Below are 26,278 nucleotides of genomic sequence, written 5' to 3' on the forward strand. Positions count from 1 at the left end.
CTCACGTTAGCGTGAATCATTTACTTGCCTCAGCTTCCTTCCTAGGCAGTGACACAATTCAGTGACCCACGCGACTCGCACTCGGCTCGCTGGGGGCTCAGCCTGTACAGCAGCACAGTCAGCCGTCAGCACTGGTGGCTTTCTTGGCCAGACGGACCCCGCGCAACATGGAGACATCTTGGAAAGGGCTGTCCCTGGTCATGCAGGATTACTTTGCGGCAGAAGGCATGGTCCCCCTAGATCCCAGGTTTGGCACAGAGCTGCCACCAGAGCCCGGTCCGGGGCCGTTGGGTGACCTGGCCCCAGAGCTGCCAGAGGCAGCAGGGCTCGGCTCGCTCTTCTCCTTAGTCCGCTAGAAGCACTTCTGTGGGTGACGTAATCTCACGGGGGGAGGGGGGAAGGGCGGCCTAGGCCGGGCCGTGCCCTGACGGGCCCATGTGCTTCCTCGCATCCGCTGGGCCCCACGCAGGACAGACCAGCCTCCTGCGGCTCTCAGCGGGACCCGGCCTCACAGCTACCCTGCCCGGTGCTCCCCTCAAATTAACAGAGTGTATGCTTGTCCCAAATCTAAACCCTGTCCCTTTTCCCAGTGTGGTTGAGACTTGGGAGGCGGTCCCCCTGGAAGACCGAGCCTTTTCCCACTGGAATGACTAGCTGCCAGGCCCCACCTGGTTTTCTTGGTACTCAGTACGGATGAAGTCTCGTCTCCCAACCCATACCTTCTGACAGAAGGCCCGAAGGTTCTCCCCAAGGCTGCCACAGGTACCGAAATCCGCCAGCGGGCTGAGCTGCCCAGACCCCGCCGCCTTCAGTCGGGGAGCGATCAGATGTCCTCCTCCGTGGTACCGCTGTGCTCACTAAGGAGGTACCACTTGAGCCTGTCGGGCAGAGGCAGGGCTTTGACCTTCACGTCCACAGGCCAGGGCTGAAGGTAGAGGCGGATGTAAACGCGACACAGGTGCTTGAGGGACGGGGGGTAGCTCTCCAGCTGCCTCAAGGAGAAGTGAAGGGCCTGGATCTTCTCTGCCAGGCTGCCCACGGGGTGGATATCGAAGTTTTCGGGCAGCTGGAGTTTCTGGGAATTAGTCACCATGAGATCCAGGACGGTCTCGGCTTTGCGCAGGAGGTCCACGTGGCTCTCGTCTTCCGCGCAGCCCGGGTGCGAACAGAGCCTCTCGAAGATGATGTGGAAGCCAGACCAGCAGGACGCGCCGTGGAGGGAACAGTTATAGGCTGCTCCGGACTCCAGCAGGAAGCGCAGGAGAGGGAAATGCAGTTTGAAGCTCTTAAGGCAGATGTGGGTGAGGGACTCGTGGGCCGGGCACTCGCTGGGGTCGGCCCCGTGGGCCAGCAGCAGCTTCGTGACTTGGAAGCAGAAGCGGCTGATCATCTGGGCCTCGTCCTTGTCCCCTCCCACCGTCTCCCCGAGCAGGAAGATGATGCAGGTGAACACGGTGTCCCCGTCTTTGGTGGTGGCCTTGACGTCTGCCCCTGCAAGGGCCGGGCAAGAAAACAAGGTGGGAGAAGATCTCAAACCCCTGCAAAGTGACGCTTAACGTTTCACAGTGAGAGGACAGGGAACTGCGGACGCGCCTCACCTCCTTCCAGTAAGAGCCGGATGTTCTCGGTGTTGTAGATCTGCACCCCGTCACTGCTGGCCAATGCGTGCAGCAGCGCGGTCTTTCCTACAGAGAAAGAGAATGAGGAGGAGTCTGGGCCAGGAAGCCAAGGTCAGGGCAACCCCTGAGGTGCAGGGAAAACAGGATCAGAAAATGAACTTTGTTTTCTGTTTCGTTTTAAATTTTTTAATGTCTATTCGTTTTTGAGAGAGAGAGACAGAGAGAGAGAGCGTGAGCAGGGGGAGGGGCAGAGAGAGAAGGAGACACAGAATCCGAAGCAGGCTCCAGGCCCCGAGCCGTCAGCACAGAACCTGGTGCGGGGCTCGAACCCACGAACCGTGAGATCATGACCTGAGCCGAAGTCGGATACTTAACCGACTGAGCCACGCAGGCGCCCCTAAGTTTATTCATTTTGAGAGAGAGAGAGAGAGAGAAAATGTGTGTGTGAGCAGGGGAGGGGCAGGGAGAGAATCCCAAGCAGGCCCTGTGCTGTCAGCAAGGAGCCCTACTCAGGACTCAATCCCACAAACCTGAGATCGTGACCTGAGCTGAAATCAAGAGTCGGGTGCCCGGCCGAGCCGCCCAGGCACCCCATCCAAAGATCTTATTTTTTAAGTAATCTCTGCACCTGACGTGGGGCTCGAACTCACAACCCCGAGATCAAGAGTTGCAGCCAGACACCCCCAGAAGGCCAGCTTCAAAAAGGACTGAGCTCTCAGAGCCAGGGCTGAGGGTGACAGGTTTCTGGTCATTGTCTTTCCACCCGCACAAAACCAGGAACAGAATGGTTCCTGGACACTCAGACGCTGCCTGAGGCCTGGGCCGAGGCTTTCCCGAGAAGCCACGGCTCCCCCGGCAGAATCTGAGCGCGCGCGTGCCCCGCCTCCTCCCCCAGAGAGCCCTCAAGCGGCCGGCGCGGGGCCAAGGGCTGTGCCACTTCTCCTTCCCTAAGGCCTCTGTGGCGGGTCAGCAAGGTGCACCCGTGCGTCCGCTGCGCTGCGTCATCGCACGAGCTGCGTCCAGCCCGCCCGCCCACCTGGCCGCCGTCCTGGGCTGCTGTGGGTGTCCCTCCCGAGGCACCTGGCGCACGGCCGTCCCGCTTTCCCGCCGGGGGCACCCACCGTGCTTGTCGGCCGCGTTGACGTCTGCCCCGAGGTCCAGGAGGCGCTGCAGGCAGGGCAGGCGCTCCGGCTCCTCGCTGGCCAGGTCCAGGGGGCTGCTCTCGTGGATCTGAGGCAAGAGAGCACAGCGGAGTTGGCCCGGGGGCCTGGGAAGCTGCTCGTGCCCCCCCCCCCCCCAGTCCCTGCTTGAGAGCAGGCTGGGCCCCGCCCTTACCCGGTCCCTCCGGTTAATGTCGGCCCCGTGGCGCACCAGCAGCTCTACCATGTCGGGCTGGTTTCGCAGGACAGCGATGTGCAGGGCCGTGTAGTAGGTGACGGGGTCTGAAGGCACAGACACGGCTGATGTCAGTCCCGCCTATCGCCACCTCCTCGCGGGACCCCAGGACCTGGCCCCGGGCTCAGCCCCAGCACACCCGCCCCCTGGGGTGGCCCAGGGGCCCGGCACCACCAGGGGTCAGGGTCAGGACACGGCCGTCCTCATCAGATACCAGAGCGCGAGCTCTGCAGTCAGAGCTCGGTCGGGGTCCTGGCGCCATTCCAGCGGCGGGGGGAGGGGGGGGCAGCTGATCTGTCTGGGTTTTACTCTCCTCTTCTGTAAAACGGAACCATAAGACAGGGCGCCCCTTCTGGGGCGGCTAGGAGAAACACCCAGAGTGACAACTCCTCAACCCCAGTAGTGACAGCCACGTCCTCAAAGCCAGTGTCCGGGTAACTGACTTTGTAACAGCCCCCGCCCCTCAGCTCTTGGGCCGGCCCTCCGGGAGCCTAGGACCCTAGCGCCCTCTAAGCCTGTCATCAGATGGGGGGGGGGGGGGGGGAGGCACGCCTGGTCACAGCGTGGGTCAGCTCAAAGACCCCCATCTGGTCCCAGGTCAGCCCTGAACGTCTCCTGGTTGACCCCGCCCTCCCGGCGAGCAAGCCAGAGAGGCACTTAGAAGCTAGAAGCCAACCCGGTCCTGCCGTGACTTACACCCAGCGTAGCTTCTGTGTTTGCCCCTCTCCCTCTGGCGTGAGCCAAAATGTGAGATGGCTCAGAACGAGCGGCAGAAATTGCTGTCCCCGCGCTCTGGGCACAGTGCCACCAGCCGCGTTTTCACGATAACGGAAGCAGGGATTTCGCTGGGAGCCGGGAGAGTTTGCTGAATCAGTCACACGGCGGAAGCAGCAACAAACTCGCTCTTGGACCAGAGGTGGGAAGCAGGGGGACGGGCCGCCTCAGTGGTCCCCCGCGAAAGGAAGGAGGGAGGCGGCTCCCGAGAGGACAAGAAAAGCAGCGCCTGAAGACCTGGCCCACCCAAAGCCCAGCCACACTCGAGCCACCTACCCGCCCCTGGCCCCCCCGGGCTCCAGCTGACCTTCAAAGTTGAGGTTGGCCCCGTTGCGCAGGAGGACATCGGCCGCCCGGGTCAGCCCCAGCTCGGCCATCTTCAGCAGGGCGTTGCTCACACCTTCCTGGTAAAACGGGGAGTGGGCCTTTCTCTCCAGCAGCTCAGTGAGAACCAGGATCCGGCTCTCCTCGCTGGCAACATAACTGGACCTGGGGCAGGAGGGGGGCGGACCGGGTGAGGGTGGGCACGGCTGTGGGACCCGCCTGCCCGGGCTGGCGGGTGGTCTTCCCCCCTCCCCCCCCGCCCCGCCCACGCCAGGGCCTGGTTCTGTGGGGCAGAACGTCTCCTCGGAAAAGGTCTGCGGTAGAGACAGAGCGAGCTGGATCTTTTAACCCCAGCCGGCCCCTCGGGTTTGCTGAGAAAGAACTGGGGTTTTCTCCAGCCTCCTCCCAAGGTGCCCAGAGAATCTGGTCCCTGGCTTGGGAACAAAGCCTCACACAGCCGTGCTGCTGCGACCACTCCTTCCCCGGGCACGGACCATCCCTGAGCTGCAGAAGTTGCCAGAGCAGCCCAGGCAACACCCCCGCAGCCAGGCCCTCCTCCCCCGCCCACACTCGGAGGCTTTTAGCTTCCCAGTCCCCAGAAGGTGGCCCTTCACACCCCAGCCCCAACGCCACCTGCCCGGCCAGCGCGGACCTCCGAGACCTGCCGAGCCTTTCCCCAAAAGCGCAGGCCCGCGGACAGCTCCGTGAACCTGCACGCAGCTCTTTCCCTGGCCGCCACCTGCTCCTCTGAGTGAGGCTTCCCCTCCCCACCGGTGCTCCCCACTCCCTTAGCGTCATCCATCCGCCACCCTTCAGTCGTCAAGATCAAGGTTCCATCCTTACTGCCTGGGCAGGAATCCGTCTCGTTCCCCGGCCCCGGGGAGGGGGGAGCGCACCATGCATACAAAGCAAAAATTCTGGGACTACAAAAGGCCCCCCCCCAAAACAGCCTTGGAGTTAAGGAAACACCTTACACTGTGTTTTCAGAACAAGTCTCAAAGTGAACAGAGCGGTGATGAAGAAAAGCCTGTGTTTCCACCCAAGTCCCTAGAGAGACGCACGATAACCGCTGTGTTTCAAATTCCAAAGGATCCCAGAAACACACACCGGCTTCCCCATTTCCTCTGCGCTCTTCTCCATTACACGGAATATGCAGACACCTGACTCGTGATCCTCAGTCTCTCTCCTCTGATGCAGAAGCACCAGGAAGGCCGGGGGTTTTGTTTAGCTCGCTGACGTATCCCTGAACGCCTCACTCTCTGACACCGTTCCCACAAGTTCACGGATACACCCGCTCCTGTCTACGTAAAATGCAAACTCATTTACAGAAAGTTCAGGTTCGCACCGCTCTGGGGTAAAACCCGAGGCCCTCGGACTCCACCCTGCTCCCCTGCAACCTGCAGCAGGCCGACAGCGCACAGGGTGGGGCGCCGAGGCGGAGGCCCGGCCGCCACTCCACCCTGCAGGCCTCCCTCCGCCGGCCTCGAGCACCCTCCATCCTGCCGAGGGCAAGATTCGAGCCAGGTGCAGGAGCTCACGCTCGAAGCAACGCAACTTCATCTGCGGAGCGGGGCCGCAGCCGCCCCCGTCCCCGCCACACTTGCAGTGACAACCGAAGGGCGTCGGCGGCAAGGAAGCTAGTTACCCGTCCAGAGGCTCCTGCCGCTCAGGGTCCTGGATCCCCAGGGAGCCCAGAATCGCATCCACCAGCGGCTGGTACTCGAAGATGATCCTCCGGAAGCCGTGCAGGAACGGCATGGCGGCGGCCCCGGGCGCGGCAGGGCGGCCGCACCTTCCGCCGAGGCCCAGACGCCGACTGTGCGCGCTCCGGAGGCAGCGGGCTCGACTCGGCTTCTGCAGGTCCAGCCCCCGCGCCCCGCCAGCCGGCCCGCCTTCCACCCCGCTGCTCCGCGCCGGAAGTGACCCCCGCACTTCCGGTCCGCGGCGCCCAGGAAAGCGAGCGGCGGCGACAGCGCCCCCTGCGGGCTCGGAGGAACCGCGGCGCGACCCGGGGAGAGCGCTGGGGGTGTCCCGGACACCCGCCCCCGGGGAGTGGAGGGCGAGGACCTGCCGGCCAGCCTGATCGCCACCCACCGCGGGCCCGCCTCGGCCCGGCCCGGCCCGGCCCGGCCCTGCTCCGCCCTGCGATCCCGTCCGCGGCCGCTGGGCGCCGTCCGAGCTCCGCCCATAGGGCGCCCTGGCTGGCCGCTGCGCTAGCACCCGGGCGGTGGAGGTGACTCGGACCCCGGGCGCCGCCCAGCCGCCCTGGACTCGGATCGGACCAGGGCTCCCTCCGGCTTGGCCTGGCTCTCGCCTCTCCCCAACGCTGAGTGGATGCCCACACGCCCCGACGGGTGGTGGGGACAGTTCCTTATTCTCTGTCCCCAGGAGCTCCTGGCCCTTCAGGCTGCCATGCCAGCTCCTTCCAATTTCCTCCTGGATGGCCTCAGTGACCTTTAATTTTCTAATCCGTTAAAGAGGGGATACTCGCGGGGCGCCTGGGTGGCGCAGTCGGTTAAGCGTCCGACTTCAGCCAGGTCACGATCTCGCGGTCCGTGAGTTCGAGCCCCGCGTCAGGCTCTGGGCTGATGGCTCGGAGCCTGGAGCCTGTTTCCGATTCTGTGTCTCCCTCTCTCTCTGACCCTCCCCCGTTCATGCTCTGTCTCTCTCTGTCCCAAAAATAAATTAAAAAAAAAAAAACGTTGAAAAAAAAAATTAAAAAAAAAAAGAGGGGATACTCGCACGCACCCGAGATTCTTGGATCAAGAACTCTGTTAATATCAGGGAAGTGGAATCTATCAGGAAGGAACCCAAACCTGGAGCCACTTAGGCATCTTCCTGTAAGGCCATACATGTGAACCTCCACAACCCCGAGTCGCATATTGGAGGCCTGATGTCTTCCTGATTCTGGAAAAGCCCTTTCTGAGGAGGTGTGCGGGTCCCGGCGCTGGCATGGTGCCTCAGCCTCCCGCCCCCACCGGGCGCCCTTGGAAATCCCTCCCATCTGGCACCTGCCAGAGGCAAGAGTTGTTGAGCGAAGGAGAGAAGGTCTAGAGAGGCGTTTGAAGACAATCCGACGTGCCTGTGATTTGTCTGTGTGCTCCCCTCCATCCCCTCCAAGAGCAGAACAGATTGACCCAGGAGACACAATCAAGCACTCTTGCTAGGTCGCTCCCTGGGGACCCAGCAGCGACTAATAGGCGGCAGGGGCTGCACAGTTCATTGCTGGCTGTTACTGTTGCTAAGTTTACAAGGTTGTTGTGCAGATCAAGTGGAAAGCTGTCAAAATCCTCATCGGGTGCTCAAAACACCTTTTTGCCTCCACCATCATTGCCTAACGGGGCAAGAAAGAGGGGTGGGAGTGGGCAGCTTGGGCTTGGCAGAAGGGGTGCAGACCACGGGGTCTGTGGCTCCCAGCACATGCCTGCCTTGGCCCTCACCCCAGAAAAGAAGCGTCGTCTTGAGTGACACTGGGAAATTTTGCTCACGTTGATACGGCGCTTTCTATCTCATAAAATCAGAAGATTGGGCGCCTGGGCCCAAATTCCCATCTGGCCACAATGAGCATCTGAATGGGGCACTTGCCCCCGTGTGCCTCGGTCCCCCCAAGGTGTTACCCTGGTGGGGGGAGGGATGTCTGCCTCTATTTTAAGGGTCCACAGCCTGCCTCTCGATTGATGGTGTAGCAGCCGACAGGCAACCAGAGCCTCCGTAGCCCTTCCTATTTGATTCAAGGTCCCTTGCTCTGTGGCACAGGTCAGGGGCCTGAGGCACCCAGAGGGGCCTGACTTACCCCAGGGCACGTGGTGAGTAACCGGAGGAGGCCTGTTGAGAATGGGGTCCAGGGCAGACCGGGGGCGACCACCTCAGCTGAGGCCAGCTTCTGCCTGCCTCCACTGGTTTCCTAAGGCTGGCGTAGCAAAGCGTCACAAACTGGGCGGTCCCGGGAGCCAGAAGTCCGAATTCAAAGCGTCGGCAGGGACAGACTCCCTCCAAAGACTCTAAGGGAGAGTTCCTTTCTTGCCTCTGACAGCTTCTGGTGGCCCCCGGCTTTCCTTAGCTTATGGCCGCTTCACTCCAATTTTTGCCTACCTCTGTGTTCAAGTGGCCTTCCTCCCTATATCCGTGTCCCTGTCCAAGTGACCTTGTCCTTTCTGAACGACCCCAGCCCTTGGATTGAGGGCCCATCCTGATCTGGTATGAATTCATTTTAACTTGATTGCATTTGCCAGAGAAAAACAAACCTCTACTTCCAAATAAGGTCCCAGTCAAAAGTACCAGAGACCGGGCTTGAACATGTCTCTTTGCAGGACCCAGTTGAGACCGCTCTGATGGGTGACCCCAGGCATGGCCCTTCTGGTCTCTGGGACTCAGTTTCCTTACCTGTAACCTGAAGGCGCTTCAAGCTCTGACGGTCTCGGAGCCCACGAAGAGGTCCTTGTTGCCCGCTGAGGGGCTCTGCCGACAAGAAGACTGGGATTGTCCTGTGACCGGTAAAGTAACAACGAGTTAACTTTCGTGTCCTGAGCCCTTCTAATGTGCCAAGCTCTGTGCTAAATGCTTGACTCGCCGATCTCAACAAGTCCCATTAAGTGAATGATGGTATCTGCCTATTTTTCAAACGAGGAGACAGGTTCAGAGAGGTTTAGAGGCTCGCCCAATGTTGCACAGCCGGGTTGAGACTCCGACCCAGGTCTGGGGGCGGGGGTGCTCTTCCAAATATCTGGCCTTCTGCCTTGTGGCTCCTCTGGGTGTGGGCCTCAGAGGGTCTGCACAAGCAGGAGTAAGGAGCTGACCCCTGCTCTGTCACAGCCCCTGGGCATCACACTGTGGAACCGCCCTGCCGCCTGCCTGTCGCCCAGGCCCCTATCTTTAGAAAGTTCCTTGACCCTTGCCCTCCCTCCTGTCAGCAAGGGCAACCTTGTTTTCTCCATCTGCCTCCCATTAAGGCCCTGTCACTCAGAGCCTCTGATTTTCAAGTTCTGAACCTTCTCTCTTCTTTCCTTGCCGCTGCCCCTCGCTGCCCTGCCAGCCTAGCCACCTCCGGCCACCCAATTCCAGGATTCCTGGGCAGCCTGGGTGTCCTGGAGCCAGGCACTGCGTGCTCGGACTCTGGCTGATCTGTCCCTGCCCCAGGGAGCTTGGGAGTCCCTCTGACTGCGCAATGTGTAGAGAGGGATAGCCTTAATATATAAAGAACTGTTGAAAATCAACAACAAGCAGGCAAAAGCACTAACAGAAAAATGGGCCGAGGACACACCCCGGTGAGTCACAAAGGATGAGAAACGGTTAACAGGCATGAAGGGAGAAGTCTAGCCTCTCCAGGTATCCAACGCCAACAGTGATAAGAGCTGCCCTATGGGATTTACCTCATATGAGACTCTGCCCCAGGGCGGTTCAACAAAGTGAGTCCGAGAATAGTAGGTACTGTGCGACTCCCCCTTGGGAAAAAGTGCCGTGTATATGTGTGCCCACGTATGCATGTGTACGGAGGCAGGGGTCATTGCCACGGCCCCACGGCAAGATGTCAGCGGTGATGGCTTCCGGGCGCTGGGATCTCGGGAAGTTTTATCTTCTTTGTGTTTCTGTGTATTTCCTGCCTTTGTACCAATGAGTGTCTTTCTTGCCTGAGACTCGGGATGCTGAATCAGCCACAGGCAGCGAATCAGGCCCTGCACACTCCTCCCGTATCTCGGGTATCTATCCATGAACACCAGGGCCGGGCCCCGCGCTGTCCACAAAATCTTTCTCCTCCCAACTCTGTCAAGTGACATCCGCCCAGCACACAGGTCACCTGCCCCGGAGGCCCCCCGAGCCCCCTTCTTCTGGGCCCTCCCAGCCTGGAATTAGCACCTGATTCGTTTCCTTCCCCCTGCCCCCCCCCCCCCCGTCCTCTGGGGCATCACAGGGCCCAGCGGGACAGTGAGGGATAAATTGTTAACAACGGCGGACTTTGGTTGAGTGCGTCGCCGTGTCCTGTGAATTGAATTAGAAGCCTGACGCGTGTGTGAGCTCATTGACCAGTCGTGACACCCCCGGAAGGAAGTGGTGGCAGGGCTCCTACCTCGTCGTAGCCTGAGGCTGAGAGACAGGCCGACTCACAGCCAGCGGGCCCAGCCGGGGCTCTTAAGACCCTGGCTCTTAACCTGTCCCAGCCCTCACGTGCCCACCCGTTCTCAGAAACGCTTACACGTGTGTGCACGTCACCAGTCACACTGACAAGACGTGCTCACACCCTGTCACACTCTCCCCAACATAGCCTCACACACCCACCCTCTCTCACACATACTTTCTCAGACACATCGTTGTACACACACACACACACACACACACACACGCACGGGGCACCGAGGCACAGAGCTCCAGGGCTGGGCATATTTCTGAAGCTCGGTCATGGGCCCGCCTCACCGCCCCCCTCCCCGCCGCACACACACCAGGCTTCCTCCAGTCTCCTCTCCTCCCCTGGCCCCCCCCACCCCCCGCTCGCCCCCTCCCCTGTCCTCCTTCCCCGCCCCCACACCCTGACCCCACCCTGACGCCGGACCCTCAAGACCAGAACCTGCTTGGCCCTCTTTGGAAGGACAAGGCCCCGATTCTCCTCTCCCAGAGGCCCAATCCTCTGTGGGCGCAGGGGGAAACTGAGGGACCAGGAAGCCAGGAGGAGCAGGTGCTGGGATCTTGGCCGGGCCGGGGAAGACTTTCCTGTCCCCTCCCTCCCTCCGTTTGTTCTCCTAAGAAGCACCGAGGGGAACCCACCCCTGCTGACCAAGGGGGCAGCCTCCTCCCTGACATGGTCCCTCCCCCCGCCCCCAGACACTACCAGGAGGTCCTGGTGCCTGGCTTTTCCAGATGAGGTGGGTCCTCAGGGCCTTATAAGCCCAGGCGGACAGGCTGTGAAGGTGCTCCGAGCCTGTCTTAGCTGTTCAAGCCGCCGTAGCAAAATACCGTAGACTGGGGGGCTTAAACAGCATTCATTCCTCCCGGTTCCGGAGGCTGGGGAGTCCAAGATCAAGGTTCCAGTAAGGTGGGCTTCATGTTGAGGCCTCACCTCTTGGCTCATGGGCGGCCACTCTCACTCTGTGCTCACTTCTTCCTGCGCGTGCAAAGAACGCATTCTGGCGACTCTTGTCCTCCCGGTAAGGGCGCTAATCCCATCCTGGGGTTCCACCCTCATGACCTCATCCAACCTAATTAGGTAATTACCTTCCAACGGCCCCACCTCCTAATACCATCAGCTCGGAGGTCAGGGCTTCAACATATGAACCTGGGGGGCACATTCAGTCCATACAGAGCCCTTCAGGCCCCCTTGCCCCAAGACAGGAAGGCTTCTGGGGCCCAGGCTCGGGCCTGGCCCTTTCCCAGCCTCACTGCCCCGTCTACACAAGACGACGATGGTTTCGGGGCGCCTGGGGGCGGTCAGTCGGTTGAGCGTCCGACTGCGGCTCAGGTCGTGATCTCAAGGTTCTGTGAGTTCGGGCCCTGCGTCGGCCTCTGTGCTGACAGCCCGGAGCCTGGAGCCTGCTTCGGATTCTGCGTCTCCCTCTCTCTCTGCCCGGTCCCCGCTCACACTCTGTCTCTCTCCCTCTCTTTCTCTCAAAAATGAATAAACATTAAAAAAAAAAAAAAAAACCCAAGAAGAAAAAGCTGGTGGTCTCGAGGCTTGCCCACGTGTCCTCCCGCTCCAGAAGTCGGGGGGCTTACTGAGAGACACTCTTAGCTCCACGTGGGGGAACCATCCTGAGAAATAGTGCCCAGGCCTCTCCCTGGCAGATGCTCACCTCCTAAATGCTGGTCACCCTGCCTCCGCCTCTCCTGGCAAGCAGGTCCGTGTGGTCTTGGCACAGGCTTTGCCCTCTCTGAGCCAAATGGGCGTGGGGAGGGCCCCTGGGAGGTCTGAGCCCCATCTCTGGCTGGTCCGTGAGCCCAGAGTCCTGATCCCAGAGACTCCCCCATCTGAAACCTGCTGGTGCCCAGTCGGCCTCAGTTCCTGGCAGGCCTGCCCAGAGGCAGAGCTCGAAGGATGGGACCGCGGGGCCCCCCTCCAGCCGCTGTCGCCAGGCCCCATCAGGCTCCACCAAGGGATGGCTCAGATCCCTTGGGGAAGGAGGGAGGGCAAGAGGCGGGCACAGGGTTCTTTGTGCTCCCCAGAAAGCCCTCCACGCCACCCCCACCGGCCCTGCTTGGCAAAGCGAACGCAGGAAGAATCTGGCCGGCCATCCGTCAGGGAGACAGAGTGGAGGGGAGCCGGGAAATTTGATCATTAAGAAACCCTCCTGGCTGTCTGGGGGAATTTAATTAAATAGTTGGAGAAGGGCTGGGGGAGCAGGCCACATCTGGAACCAATATGTGGGCTTTGATTTTTTTTCCTCCTCTCTCTCTCTCTCTCTCTCTCTCCCTCCTTCTCTCTTCCCATCTCACTGCGTGAAAGGAACCCAGTACAGCCCCAGAGTATGGGTTCCTCTGGGATAGGATTCCTGGCAGACGTGGAGAGAAACCACAGGCAGTGAAACCGGCAGAGACGAAGACAAAAGGGACAGAACAGGCTGAGACAAAGATGTAGGGGGAGGGTCCGGGGTGGGGGGGCGGCAGGAAGGGCTGTGGGGTCAGGGCTGCGCCTCGGGGTTTGGCCGCAGAGGTGTCAAAAGTGAGAAGAGGTGGAGGGCCCCCGTGTAGCCCGAGAGAGCACCACACGCCTGGCCAGGGTCCCCTCGGGTAGCCAGCGTTTATCAAGCCGCTTGAGACACCGCGGGGTGTGGCTCCTCCCATTTACAGATGAGAAGGAGGTGACTCAGCTAAGGTCACAGAACACACGCGGGGCAGCGCTGGTGTCCGATCTCAGGCCCATCTGGATGCTGTCTAGACATGCTGCGTGGGTCACCGTGTTGGTAATTACTTGGTGGCTATTCGTGTCGCGCTCCCCAGTGCCAGGCACCGGGCGAGGCTCTGGGGAGGCCGCAGCGTGAAACTCAGCGGGTCCGGCGGGCAGGAGCCAGGGCAAGCGGACCTCGCCTGGGCAGTCGGCAGCGGTTAACGTGGGTCCTATGCCTGGGCGGGACCTGCTGCCTAAGAGAGGAGGTGGGGACGGAGGCATCGGGGTCTCTCTGTTGCAGGAGCAGGACCCTCCGGGCCCCAGGGTCTTGCCCTGAGCTGGGTCAAGTAGGTGCTCGTGGGAATGGGGACAAGTGGACAGCTTCTCAGCCTTGACCCCATGGCTGAGCCATCGCCACCGGCCTAGTCCCCTCTTTTGGCCACCTTAGCACATTAGCAATCCTGCCCCTGGTCTCCAAGCTTCCCCCCTCTTCCCCCCCCCCCCCCCCCCGGGTCCCAGAGCCCTTGGGCCCAAACAAGGCTCCAGGCGTTCCTGCCAGCCAGGGCTGTAGGGGGAGAACATGGTCTTTGCTCTAGGCAGACAGACTCTGGGGTTAATTCCCTTCCTCCCCTAAAACTCAGCTCCCGCCCTGCAGCCCGCATAGCCTCCCTTGACCACGCCCTGCCCCTGGGATGCCGAAGTCCAGCTCATATCCAGCACCCACGTCCTTTCCTTCTGCAGGCCGGGAGCCGGGAGGGTGGGAGCCAGCTCCGATCTGTCCTCAGAGAGGCCCCAGGCCCAGCCCCGAGGGGGCGCAGGAAGGAGCGTGGCACACATTTGTGGAATGGATGTCTCATGACCTTGGGGCACACGGAGCCCTTAATCATGTAATTCAAACTCTTGGCAGGGAGGGGAAAGTGAGTCACGGTGAGACCAAAAGGGACTCTGCGGCAGGGCCCAGGTCAGGGGGGAGCCTCTGTGGGTCCCCTGCCTGGCCGTCCCTGGACCCCAGCCCTTTCCACCTGCTGAACCCTGCTCGTGCCTCACCAGTCCGCTCAAGGCCCCCTCCCCGCACCCCTTCCCCCATGCTCCCCGGATCTTCCTGCTTCTCTAGATTCTCTGCTGGGCTGTCTGGGTCACCACTGCATCCCTGTGTCCCAGCCCCGCCCCCGCACCAGAAGGCGCCCCGTGAAAACGTGTCTATAGGCGTACTGAGCCCTGCATTCAGGTCCTGCCAGCTTGTTAACGGGGGAGGGGGGAGCGGGGAAGAGGCCAGGTCCTGCCCCCCCGGCTCTGCTCTAGGTCTGGGGAAGCTGTAAAGGTGGTGTTGACAGGGGTTGCGGCTGTAAGTGGACACGTGCTGTGCCCTGGGGACCAGGCAGATGCTCAGGGAGCCCGGCAGAACCTTCTTACGGCCGCATGGCAACCCCGGGGAGGGAGGGTGGGTAACTCTTGTTATCCCCATTTGACAGATAAAGAAATGCAGGTTTGGAGAAACCGGGTTGTTGGCCCACAGTTATGGGGTTGAACGGCAGAGCTAGGACTGGAACTCGGCTGTGTCTGGGGCGGTATCATTGGCATGACCTCAGGGCCGTACTTCGGCCCAGGTGCAGGGAGGAAGGCCTCCAGGGACCGGGGGGACCAGGTCCGAGCAGCGAGAGGCAGGTGGGGAAAGGCAGGGGATCTGGGAGCCAAGGGCTGTACTACGATCCGGGTGATCAGATGGGGGGTGGTGGGGCAGGGGCACAGAATGCAAGGGTCGAGGCTATACTAAGGGCGGGAGCAAGAGGCCAGAGGCCCCAAGAGCCACCAGATCTGCAAGGCCATCGGTGGGCCCGCACTAATCCGAAACAAACGCAGAGGGAGACGTGGGGTCCCTCTTGCAGGTCCTGACAGGGTGATGATATACAGAGTTTTAAATAAATGTATCTCATTAGGGCCGTAGTGTCTGGCAGGAGAAAAATGATGCCCTTCCCCACCCCTGCCTCCCACCCCCCTCCCCCCACCCCCACCCCCGCCCCCCGCCCAAAAGGGGGAAAAAAATCCAATGCTACAGCTAAAAAGGAAATTGCATTAATACAGATTGTTTTATTTAAAAAACCTTGACCTCCACTTCAAAAAAAGTCATTAGACATTCTCCTTCTCAAAGGCCGCCGGAGCGATTATGGGGCGGCCTGCTCATTCCTCAATGACTTACTGTTCCCGCTCTGGGGGAAATGTGTGAAGAATCGGGGAGTAATTTAAGGCTCCCTGCAGAAAGGTGTGTAAATCTTTGCACGTCTAAAGAAACTTTACCAGACCACTAAGTCAGAGGAAAAGAAAACTGGGAGAACCCACCCCCCTCCCTTTTTTTTTTTCCCCCCATTTCTTTCCTTTGGAACTCTGATCTCTTTGATGGTAAAAATGGTCATATTTCACCCCCAAAATATCAGCAATCAGCGAACTAAAGGAAGTGGGAGCCCTGGGGAGTTTCACTGCCGATTAGGCCCTTGGTTTAATTATTTAACGCCTGCCTGGATCGTGCAGGCTGCGAACACACTCTCCTGCCGTGGGTTCAAGAGCAAGTTATAAATAACAATAAATATTATATCCCCAATTAAGCTGGTGAGCTGAAAGCCTCGTCGCCCCGCCTTCCAGCCCTGCCTGGTCCTCAGCCACTGCCCCCCTTTTATTGAACATGCCCTCCCCGCCCCCCCCCATTGCTGTGTGCAAGGAGGAGCCTCCCAAGCCCCACCCCACTCGCCACAAAGTAATCACAGCAAGATGTTGCAGGGCCCGGGAGGGAGCCAGAGCAGGGCCTGAGGGTTCCGGAAGCCTTTATGAAGGCTCAGGCCTCTCCGGGCCTCAGCCTGTGCCCCCCCCCCCCCCCCCGCCCGGCCCCGGGCATCCTTCCCCTGACTCGTGGCAAGGCTGGGGGGGGGCGTCGGGGCAGTTTGCCAGAAGAGAATGCTGGAGAGTTGCATGCGAGGTGGATCCCCAGTGTGGGATGGGTCCTTTCCCCTTTGAGCCTCAGTTTCTCCGCCTGTAACAAGAGGGGTCATCCCGGGAGTCATGTGGGTCCCAGCCGCCCAAAGCCCGCGGCGCGGAAGATGTGTTTACGGGAACAGAGTGATTGGCCCGACCGAGTTTAGTCTGTGCGGCTCAGCCGGACGAGAATACCTCCTCAGGAGTCCCGCCAGGGTCTGGTGCTCCCCGGAGGGAACTCGGCATACAGTAGGTGCTCAATAAATCCCCATGGAATGAGTTGTTCTGCACCGTTTCCCATTGCCCCATCTCCCCGTGAAGTGTGCGGGTGGCAAGGGGTTTGCTGCGGGTCTAGAGTGCAGTGAGCTGTTCCCTCCTGGAGCCGTGCATACAGTAGGCACTCAATAGGAGCTTGTTCGGCCCTAGGCCTGGATGCAGGCTTGTCCTGGCCCTGCCGGCTCCTCGGGACCCCAGACCTGCCTTATTGCCGCCCCGGCACCAGCCCAGGCACGACCCACCATGCCGGCCGGGCGTCTCCTGGGCAGTGGGGGTTCTGACCCCCGGCCGCCCAATCAGCTGTCCACGCTCAGGACAACCACGTGTGGAGTCGTACTGCGTGCTGGGGCAGGGCCCGCGTCAGCTTCTCCTTTTTCTCCCCAATGCCAGGTTCTGGGGACGCAACGGTGAGCGGGAGAGAGCGGGCCGTCTGCCGGCAGGACGGGAAGCGGAGGCTCGGAGAGGGGGGCACGTGACCCGAAGTCACAGCACGTCCACAGTGGGGCCAGCCTCGAGTCCGGTCCAGTCTCCCCATTTAGGCCATTCCCTCTGCTCTCTTGGCTCTTATCAAAGCCTTTTCTTCATACCCGCAGGGGACGTTTATCAAATATTTTCCCCATGCCAGGCCTTCGATTTACACGGCCGGCTTCATCTGCTTCTCGCAAGAGCCCCGGGAGATACGCCCTGTCATTCCCTCCGGTTGACAGGCGAGGACAACTGAAATCCAGGGAGGTTAAGTGACCCAGTCCCGCTGCTGGAAAGTGTCAAACACCCTAACTCTGACCCTAACCCTAACTGCGCCCCCAAAACTCTGAAACCAAAACAGGAAAACCAAAAGGCTTGTTGGTTTTTGAACCCAAAACTCTGAACCCCCAAACTCTGAAACCAAAACAGGAAAACCAAAAGGCAGTGGAGGCTGGTCCGAAGGTGGTGAGTGAACACAATTTTAGTCCGTTACGGATCGGGCTCTTCATTCTATTCTTCGCCCCCTTCTCACTACTGCATTTGGCTCATCTTAAAAAAAAAAAAAAAAAAAAAAAAAAGGCGACATGGAAAGAGAAGGAAAGAGAAGCTAATACACCGACTTGCCATCTGGACAGATAACATCACTATGATTATGTCTTTTTTTTTTTTAATGTTTATTTTTGAGAGAGAGAGAGAGAGCATGAGTGGGGAGGGGCAGAGGGAGAGGGAGACAGGGAATCTGAAACAGGCTCCAGACTCCAAGCTGTCAGCGCAGGCCCCGATGTGGGGCTCGAACTCACGAGCCATGAGATCGCGACCTGAGCCGAAGTCGGATGCTTCACCAACTGAGCCACCCAGGAGCCCCAAGAACCAACGATTATGTCTTAACATTAGCTTTGGAGTTCCTGGTTAGCCAAGGCAAAAAGGGAAATGCAACGTCGGCCATGTCTAGTTATATCCGGAGTTTTTTTGTTTGTTTTTTGTGTTATTTATTTTATTTTTTTAAGGAGACCGTAACCCTTCAAGAGAAACACAGAGCTTCTGAGTGCTAAATTCCCATGGAACCACTTGGCATGATGGTCAACAGCCTGACAAACTTACTGGAACACCAAGCTTATGCTTCCTGGGTCTCGGTTTCCCCTCCTCGCACGGTAGTTGGGAGGACGAGGTAAGACAATGTGGTTTAAGGTGAGCCGCTGCCATTACGGAGCCCATGTCAATTTTTGGATTTGCAGGTAAGGCAGAAATAGTTTTCAAAGGGGCATAATAGTTCAACCCTTGCCAAGAGCTGAGGACCAGTCACTTCAGCAGGATATCCCGGCCGGGAGATCCTCAGGGGGGAAACTGAGGCTGGGAAAAGTCCGGGCAGTGAGCTGAGGCAGAGAACCAGATGTCCTGCCCCGTTGGGCCCGACTCCACTTCCCACAGGGTGGACGGGGGTCTGGGATGAGCAGGGAGCCCCGCTGTGATCGCAGCCTGACACAATATTTACAGAACCCTGTGATCTGTCACGGTCATGCCTGGTCACGTCTGAGTCACATCAGCCTGCGCTGTTTACGATTCCCCAGACGCACAAGAGTGAGCGCAGTTCAGCCCGTGTGCCTCTGCTGTCCCTGCTGAACTGGCTCCTTCGGAAGAGGCTCCTGGGTACACGGCCACAGGGGCCGATTAGATGAATCAGAAGAGCCGTAGGATTCCGTGCCATTCTCGGTCTCAGTTTACCCATCTGTGAAATGGGCCTTGCCCTTGAACGACGGACAGTCGAGTGTCTTGTCGTTGTTGTGGCTGAGGAATGACGCCGATTCAACTCCAGAAGAAATAGAACCATGGCGGGAAAAAAATGGGTAGTGACTATAGACGGACCTCTTACAGATAAGAAACGCGAGAGGTCATTAGATACCAAAAATATTTACCTTCCGCAGCCATTCAACGTAGGCAGGTTGAAACGGGAGACGCCTTTCCAAATTTAAAATAATTTCTTAGTACCGCTCTGCCTCAGCACTGCCTAAGGTACTCACTCCTTGGCATCATGCTGCCCTCGGGCCCCCGGTGAAGTCCAAGATCATCAAACACACACACACACACACACACACACACACACACACACACACACACCAAGAAGTTCATTTGGTGCCAGTCCGACGACAGGTCAAAATTAAGTATGACTGGCACTGACCACAGGACGCGGAGGAGATTCAGGGGCCAGTTCTCGATGCCCCATGGTGGTTCTAAGAGCAACAAGAAAATAAAGGGTGGGCCACCCAGTGGCTTCCAGAAGCTTCTGGGCCACAACATCGAGGAGCCGGAAGTCACAGTGATGCCGGTGTGCAAAAAAGATCTTACCGTATGGGACTGGTCACAACGGTTCCTCCGAGAACCGCAAGGCGGTTGTAGAAAACTCAGCCAGCGGGCCGACGGTCACCAGTCCCCACACCGGGCTGCGTGGGGAGGAAAATGAATAGACAGCCCATGTGCACGTTTCATTTGTGTTAAAGCCACAAAGACATTGCCGTAAACAAACAAACAAATAAAATACCTCGTGCTAACCGGGACGCAGAGACCCAGGAAGAGAAACTGAGACAACCTTTCCGGAGGAGGCTCTATGGCAATATGATCGAAAGCCTTCAATCTCTCGCAGAATCTCGGACCCAGCGCGGGAGGTTTCTACTTGGGCTGTGACAAAGGATCACAAACCTAGTCCTTGAAGATGATAACAAACGTATTACCGTTCCGTTCTGGAGATCGGAGAGTCCGGGGCTCAAATCAAGGCCCGGCTGGGGGGCGGTGCTGCATGTCTCCCCGTGGGGGGATCTCTTAAGGAAGAATCTGTTTTCCTTGCCTTTTCCAGCTTCTAGAGGCTTCCCACCTTCCTGAGTTTGTGGGCGCCTTCCTCCTTCTTCAAAGCCAGTACTGGCTGGTGGAGTTTTTCTCCAATTGTATCACTCTGACAGAGGCTCTCCTACCTCCCTCTTCCCTTTGGAAGGGCCCATGTAATTACACTGTCATCTACAAGGATCTCCTTCGGGTAGACAGGCAGCCTTAATTCCATCTGCTACCTTAATTCCGCTTTAGCAAATCCACAAATTCCAAGGATTATGCTGGGGACATCTTTGGGAGGCTATTATTCGTCTACCACATCCGGATATTTATTAGCAAGAACCTAAGTAAGGATGTTTAGCAGCAGGGAATGATGTATCACTAGGGGTTCATTAAAAACAGTGGTGGAATGGGGCGCCTGGGTGGCTCAGTCCGTTAAGCATCCAACCTGGGCTGAGGTCATGATCTTGTGGTTTGCGGGTTCAAGCCCGACGTCGGGCTCTGTGCTGACAGCTCAGAGCCTGGAGCCTGCTTCGGATTCCGGGTCTCCCTCTCTCTCTGCCCCTCCCCTGCTCATGCTCTGTCTCCCTCTCTCTCTGTCTCTCAAAATACATAAATCAACATTTAAAAAAACAGTGGTAGACAAGACACAGTAAGCAAGTTATAAACAGTTGTTACAATGTAGCTTGACTTTTAAAAGATGAATGATGATCTTTCTCCATCTAGAATACAGATATAAGCTGGAAAGATATACTCAGATTATTTTTAGCTCATTCCTTTTCCTTGTCTCATTGCTTTTCTAGATCTTCAGTATTGAATAAATATAGTGATTATCTTCAATTCCTTTCATTAAACCAACTTTTATTTATTTTTATTGTTTTTATTTTTGACTTAAATCCAAGTTGGTTAACTTACGGTGTAATTCATTAAACCGACTTCTTAAAAACATGTATTGAATACCTACTGTGTGTCAGAGACATCTGGGAGCGGGTCATATGTAATTTTTATTTTCTCTTGTTTGTTTTCTTAAGTTTATTTATTTATTTTGAGAGAGAGAGAGAGAGAGAGAGAGAGAGAGGGAATCCCAAGCAGGGCCCGTGCTGTCATCGTAGAACCCGACGTGGGGCTCAAACTCCCCAAACTCACGATCCAGGAGATCATGACCTGAGCCAAAACCAAGAGCCAGACTCTTAACCAACTGAGCCACCCAGAGGCCCCAGTCACTTTTATTTTCTTAATTTTATTGATGTTTCCTAAAATCTCCACATCAAGCATCTTATTTCTGCGATAAGAATTTAACTTTTTTTTTTTTTTTTTTTTTTTTAAAGCATGTGAGCTTTTGAGACTGGGACAAACAGGCACTTTAGCTCATGGTCTCACCTAGGATCCAACCTCTAGCAGAGTCACTAATTAAGGATCAGCTCCTTCTCTGCAGAACCTTCTCTGGAGAGCAGGGAACCTCTCTGTGCCCCCCTGTTCCTCCCCATCCCTGCTGCCTGGACCAGGGCCTGGTTCAGTAAACCCCTGTTGAACTGAGGTTCTCAACTGTGATCCTAATTCCCCTTCATTGCCCCCTCTGGGCTGACATCCCGGCCTTGATCTCAATCACCATGGAAATGGTTTCTTTCCTAGCCGCGTCCCTGGGGGGTAATGAGTTTTGCCTTCTCCGGGTTAACTGGCATTTCCTCGGCTACATCAGGCCCAGAGTTCTTGCTCAAGGGCTCAGCTTTGGAATAGTGGCCTATGCCCCCGGCCCCAGGACTGACAAGGGTCGTAACCACTCAATAGCAATGACATCCAATAAAATTAAAAACAAAAACAAACAAACAAACAAAAAAAAACCCAGGGACGCCTAGGTGGTTCAATAGGTGAGCGACTGACTCTTGGTTTCAGCTCAGGTCATGATCTTGTGGTTCCTGAGCCTGAGCCCTGCATCCGCCTCTGTGCCTCGAAGCCTGCTTGGGATTCTGTCTCCCTCTCTCTCTGCCCCTCCCCCTGCTCGTGTTCACGCTTTCTAAATAAATAAATAAATATTTCAAAACGAGCAACGACCCTAGTTGCAACAGTGTCCGATTCACAAGAATTCAGGTATCGGGTTGGTCTCTTTTCTTATCCCTACGTACAGGTGACGGATCAGACTCAGAGAGAACTACTGAGTGACCTTTCCAAGGCCACACAGCTAGCAAGCGGCAGGGAAGAGATGCAGGCCCACGTCCCTCCAGCTCCGGAGTCTGACTTCGCCATCACTGCCCTGCACCGCTTCTAGGAATAAATGCCGGAAAAAAAAAAAAACAAATTTGTTGACGCTCTCTGGGTGCTCACTGGATAGCAGGTGCCCCACGATGTCCGTATCAACTTATTTAGTGCCCCTAACAGCCCATTTTACAGAGGAGATAACCAAGAGGAGCAGTCCAAACAGACTGCCAAGGCCCACGGCGAGGAAGTCAAGGTCTGGATTTGAAGCCAGGAGGCGGGGGCCGAACACCATCCGTCATACACAGATACAGCACGTTACGTCTCTGAATGTGCAGGATGGAAGGACGAGCTCAGGGACGAAGCCACTGGGACTGAGACCCGACCACCGTACTCCTCACGGCCCCCTCTTCAAAGGAAGGGCTCGGACGGAACAATTTCCATGGTCCTCCCAGCCCCGGAGGGAGCTTCTGCCCTTGCTGCCTCGGTTTCCCCACCTGTCATGCCGGGGAATGGGATCTACATACTCTCTTGGGCCCTTCCCAGGTCCACAGGCCCTAGATTTCACCTGCTGAACCCCCCCCCCCACCAGGAGCGCCCGGAGACTGGTATTTCATTCAGCCGGTTCTTTCCGAAGAAGAGAAACCCCATTTTCTCCAAACCCTCGATCTGCCCACGTGTGCACCTCCGTGGATTGCTGGGGTGACCACCACCTGGGGGACACTTCGCCCCACCTTAGGGGTCCCTCCCTTCTCTCTGGGTGGGGGTGACTCCTGCAGAACCCAGGTGGCCGGTTCTGCAGATTCTCGGGGGGGGGGGGTGCGCACAGGCTGGGTTTTATCCGTGCAGAGGCCCAGGAAGGGCACCCGGAAGGCCTCCCCCCCTCCCGCCCCTCTCCACAGGCTTATTATTTTTCTTGGTCTGACATTACCACCGTGCAGGGATGGCAGGGAGGACAGAGGGCCAGGCCTCCAGGTGGCTGTCCCCGGGGAGACACCTGCGGTATCTGGAGGGCTTTCCTTGAAAAACCAACCAAGAGCAGAGACCCCAGCCTGCGGCTCTCTTACCCTGTCACCCATCTGTCAGCCTGGCTGTCGTCTGGCTGTCTGTCCTCTGGGCGTCAAGTAGGAATTCTGGAGGGAAACTCTTTCCTATCGGCTTGATTTTCCCCCGGGGAGGGCCTGGAGCATCCTGGAGGTGGGCTACGAGGCGTGTGTATTGGGGGCCGCCCGCGCCTACACCCCAGAAGCTTGAGAACGTGCTGCTTTCTGGGTCTCCCGCCAGGTGGAGTGAACAGGACGGACCCCGGGTTCTTCCCAGAAGATTAGGAACCGCGTTGGGGTGCACAGTGTGGGGGTGTGTGGGGGGGGTGATGAGGGTGGAGTTGGGAGTTGGCCCTGCCCCCCTCAGCTGTCTCAGAGTCGCCCCCCTCCACCCGAGGAGGACTTTGTGAATGGAGGCGGGGGGGGGGGGGGGGATTTACAACCGCCCCCCCCCCCCACCGCCACGAACACTGAACTTTCCCACTCCTTACATTGTGGGTGGGGAGGGCGCGGGGAGGACACCCCTTCCCCCCCTCCCCTCCCCCTCCCTCCCCCCCCCCCCCCCCCCGCCGGACTCCGCGCAGGACCCCCTCCCTCCCCGCAGCCGCAGGGTGGGGGCGGGCGAGGCGCGGCGCGGGGAGGAGGAGGAGGAGGAGGCGAGGCAGGGGCGAGGTCTGCTTCAAGAAGGGGCGTGCGGCCGGAGGAGCTCGCGTTTTAGCAACTTGGAGAGCGCGAGGCGGCGGAGGGGAGGGAGAAAGTTTGCTTCCCCGACGTCAGCGCCGGGCGGGCCGCGGCGGCCGGGGGGCGAGCAGGCGGCGGGGAGCGGGGCCGAGCGCGGGGCGGCCGCGGGGCGCGCTCGCTCCGACCCGCGCCTGCCACCCGCGCCGGCGACCCCGGGGCCCTGGCGGGCATGGACAGCGCGGCCGCCGCCGCCGCCGCCGCCGCCGCCGCCTTCGCCCTGGACAAGCCGCCGCTGGGCCCGGGGCCGCCGCCGCCGCCGCCGCCGCCGCCGCCGCCCGCGCTGGGGCCCGGCGACTGCGCCCAGGCGCGCAAGAACTTCACGGTGAGCCACCTCCTGGACCTGGAGGAGGTGGCGGCGGCCGGGCGGCTGGCGGCGCGCCCCGCGGCCCGGGCCGAGGCGCGGGAGGGCGCGGCGCGGGAGCCGTCCGGGGGCAGCAGCGGCAGCGAGGCGGCGCCGCAGGACGGTGAGTGCGGGCGGGGCGGGGGCGGGGGTGGGGGGTGGGGAGCCCGGGCGGAGGGGGGGGGGGGCGGCCGGGGCCCGGGGCGGGGGCGGGGGGGGGGGCGTGGGAACGGAAGCGCGGGGTCCGCGGGGGCGCGCGCTCCGCGGGGTCCGGGACGGGAGGGAGTCGGGGCGCGGACGCGGCGCGGGACCCGCCGGGGGTGCGGCTGCCGGGTGGGGGCCGTCGGTCTGCGATCGGGCGGGCTGCGGGGACCGGGGCTCTGGACCCGGGGAGGGGCTCGGCCGCCCTCGGCCACGGCCGCCGCCGCAGGTCGTGGGAACGGCGGGGACGTGTGCCGCCTTGGTGCCCGGCCCGGTGTGGGGGGGGGGGGGAGGGGGGTGGGCAGCGCTCGCGGCCGCCCCGCCAGGTCGCCCGGGAAGTGGGTGCGATCACTGCCAAGTCACAGCCGGGGAGACCGAGGCTTCCGAGGGGCAGGGCAGCCGGGTCACACGCCTGGGTTTCAGAGGCCGCCCCGCTTCCTCCTGTCCCACTCCAGCTGCGGCTAGCTCTTAAGATGGGCTCCTTGGCGGGGGTGGGGATGCCTGCCCCCCCCCCCAACCCCACCCCCAGTTTACCCCACCGGCGGCTTCCTAGATGGACTGGCCCAACCCTAAGGAGCCAGCGAGGCCTCTCTCCTCTGCCGAGGTTAAAGGTCATCAGGAAAGGGCTTTAAAAACAAACAACCCACCCAAGTGGCTTTTTTCAGAAAGTCGTACTGGATCACTGGGGCCTGAGCCCTGGGTGAGACCAGGACGGGGGGGGGGGGGGGGGGGGGCGGGAGATGGAGATACAGCGAAGGTGCCTGGCCCTGGACGTTTCTCGTGGGAGCCGAGGAAGGACAGGAGTCCCCACAGCTCTCCTACAACCTGTAGAGTAGCCAGGGTGGCTGAGACCACAGCCAGGTCCCCTACCTCGGGGAACCAGCTGGCCTGCTGGAAGCTCTGGGCCCCTTTAAGAGCCCTTCCCACCCCCTCCTGGGGACCCCCACTTCCTGCACCAGCCTCCAGGTCTCAGGGGAGTTGTGCCCCCCCCCCCCCCCCCCGCCCCCCTGGCTGGCTACATGCCCTGCTTTTCAGATGAGAGGAGGTGCAGGGGGCACCGAGGTGACTCCAGCCTCGCCTGAGACCTTGTCCAGGAGCACGTGTGTACGTGAGGCGTGCCTGACTCCCAGCGGCACCTCACAGAGCACCCAGCTGGTGCCAGCCGCGTCCGGCCGCTGCTGGCTCCCTCCCGGGGGTGTCCACTGGCCCACCAGCCACAGCCTTCCGGCATCTCTCTGCACCCTCTAGGGTGAGCACGAAGCAGGCCGACCCACCCGCGGGAGCTGGGGTTTCCCTGATGGAAAAGTGGAAGCGAGGTGTCTGGTTTGGGCCGGGGGCAAAGTGGGCGCCTTCTGGTGCAAGAGGAGAGGGGCTCTGCCAGCCTGAGTTCGTTCCAGGACCCCAGGGCTCCTGGGAGGAGCGGCTGGCTCTGAGCTGGCTTCCCCTAAGAGGAGAGGAGAGGTCTCTGATTTTACCTGAACGAATGGGGGACCCCCAGCGGGGGAGAGATGGGGAGAGAAGGAGGAGCAAATTGAAGGTGAAGCCAAGAAGGAAGGGCCAAAAGGAAGGACAGGAGAGAAGAGAGGGGCGCAGAAGTGGCCGCGAGAAGAAGGAAGGAGGCACGGGCTTCCTGCCCTCGAGACCTGGCCAGGGGCTGGGTGCCTGTTTCCAGCCCAGCCGTGGGGAGAGACGGTGGAAGGCATCGCCGCTGTTGGGACACAGCATAGGTTTCCCAAACGCAGGGTTTTTCTGGGGGTGTCCCAGAACTGCTTGTGTCAGCTGCGGACACAAGTGCCTGGACAGGGCCGCTGGCAGCCCCCAGGGAGCTCAGTGGGTAGGGGGCCTCCCCAGCACCCCCCTGCCCACCTTAGCCCGGCCACCCTCAGTGAGAGCCCGCGGTGGGGGGGGGGGGCTCTCCTTTCCTAGATGGGGCTTCCGCACCCTGGGGGCACCAAGGCCCTGGGGACAGGGAACACACTGGGTGTGGGGTCGGGTGGGGTGGGGCAAGAGCGGCGGCAGCGGTCTGGCCCCCAGAAGCGAGCATCTCCCACTCAGCTGTGAAACTGAAACCTGCATGGCCACCGTGGAGGGTTCTTCGGGAAGCTACACGTTTCAGTTTCCAGGCTTCTCTGTGTTGGGGATCACATCTTTCCCCCTCACGTGTGGTGTTAAAACGCCCTTTCTTTCATGAACTGGGGATGATAATTGGAGATTGTTTGATTTTAATGTCCTTACTTGGCAAAATTAAAAGGAGGTAACCCTATACTCATTCCTTAGATTGGAAGCAAATCGCTAGTCCATGAAATCCAAATGTTTT

At 59.5% G+C, this 26,278-nt stretch overlaps 2 protein-coding genes across 3 annotated transcripts in view; one reads left to right on the forward strand and one right to left on the reverse strand.

Annotated features, from left to right (window-relative positions):
- Nucleotide 1: 1 nt before the first annotated feature.
- On the reverse strand, nucleotides 2–6,010 carry ASB6 (ankyrin repeat and SOCS box containing 6). 2 transcript variants are annotated; one of them, XM_042912589.1, is made up of 6 exons: nucleotides 5,758–6,010; nucleotides 4,096–4,277; nucleotides 2,955–3,061; nucleotides 2,741–2,849; nucleotides 1,599–1,685; nucleotides 2–1,491 (listed from the first exon to the last, which is right to left on the reverse strand). In XM_042912589.1, exons 1-6 carry the CDS (start codon nucleotides 5,868–5,870, stop codon nucleotides 824–826), a joined length of 1,266 nt encoding a protein of 421 aa, XP_042768523.1. In that variant the 5' UTR covers nucleotides 5,871–6,010; the 3' UTR covers nucleotides 2–823. The 2 variants fall into 2 exon arrangements, with proteins under 2 accessions (XP_042768523.1, XP_042768525.1); XM_042912591.1 differs by lacking the exon at nucleotides 2,741–2,849 and having other exon boundaries at nucleotides 1,297–1,491.
- A 17,579-nt stretch (nucleotides 6,011–23,589) lies between these two features.
- The window catches only part of PRRX2 (paired related homeobox 2), a 41,502-nt gene continuing 38,813 nt past the window's right edge, over nucleotides 23,590–26,278 (forward strand). Inside the window, exon 1 of the mRNA XM_042913899.1 lies at nucleotides 23,590–23,884. Coding sequence (XP_042769833.1) covers nucleotides 23,590–23,884 — 295 coding nt within the window. The remainder of the gene's footprint in view (nucleotides 23,885–26,278) is intronic.

This window comes from Panthera leo, chromosome D4 (assembly GCF_018350215.1).
Source record: "Panthera leo isolate Ple1 chromosome D4, P.leo_Ple1_pat1.1, whole genome shotgun sequence".
NCBI classification, from domain to species: Eukaryota; Metazoa; Chordata; class Mammalia; order Carnivora; family Felidae; genus Panthera; species Panthera leo.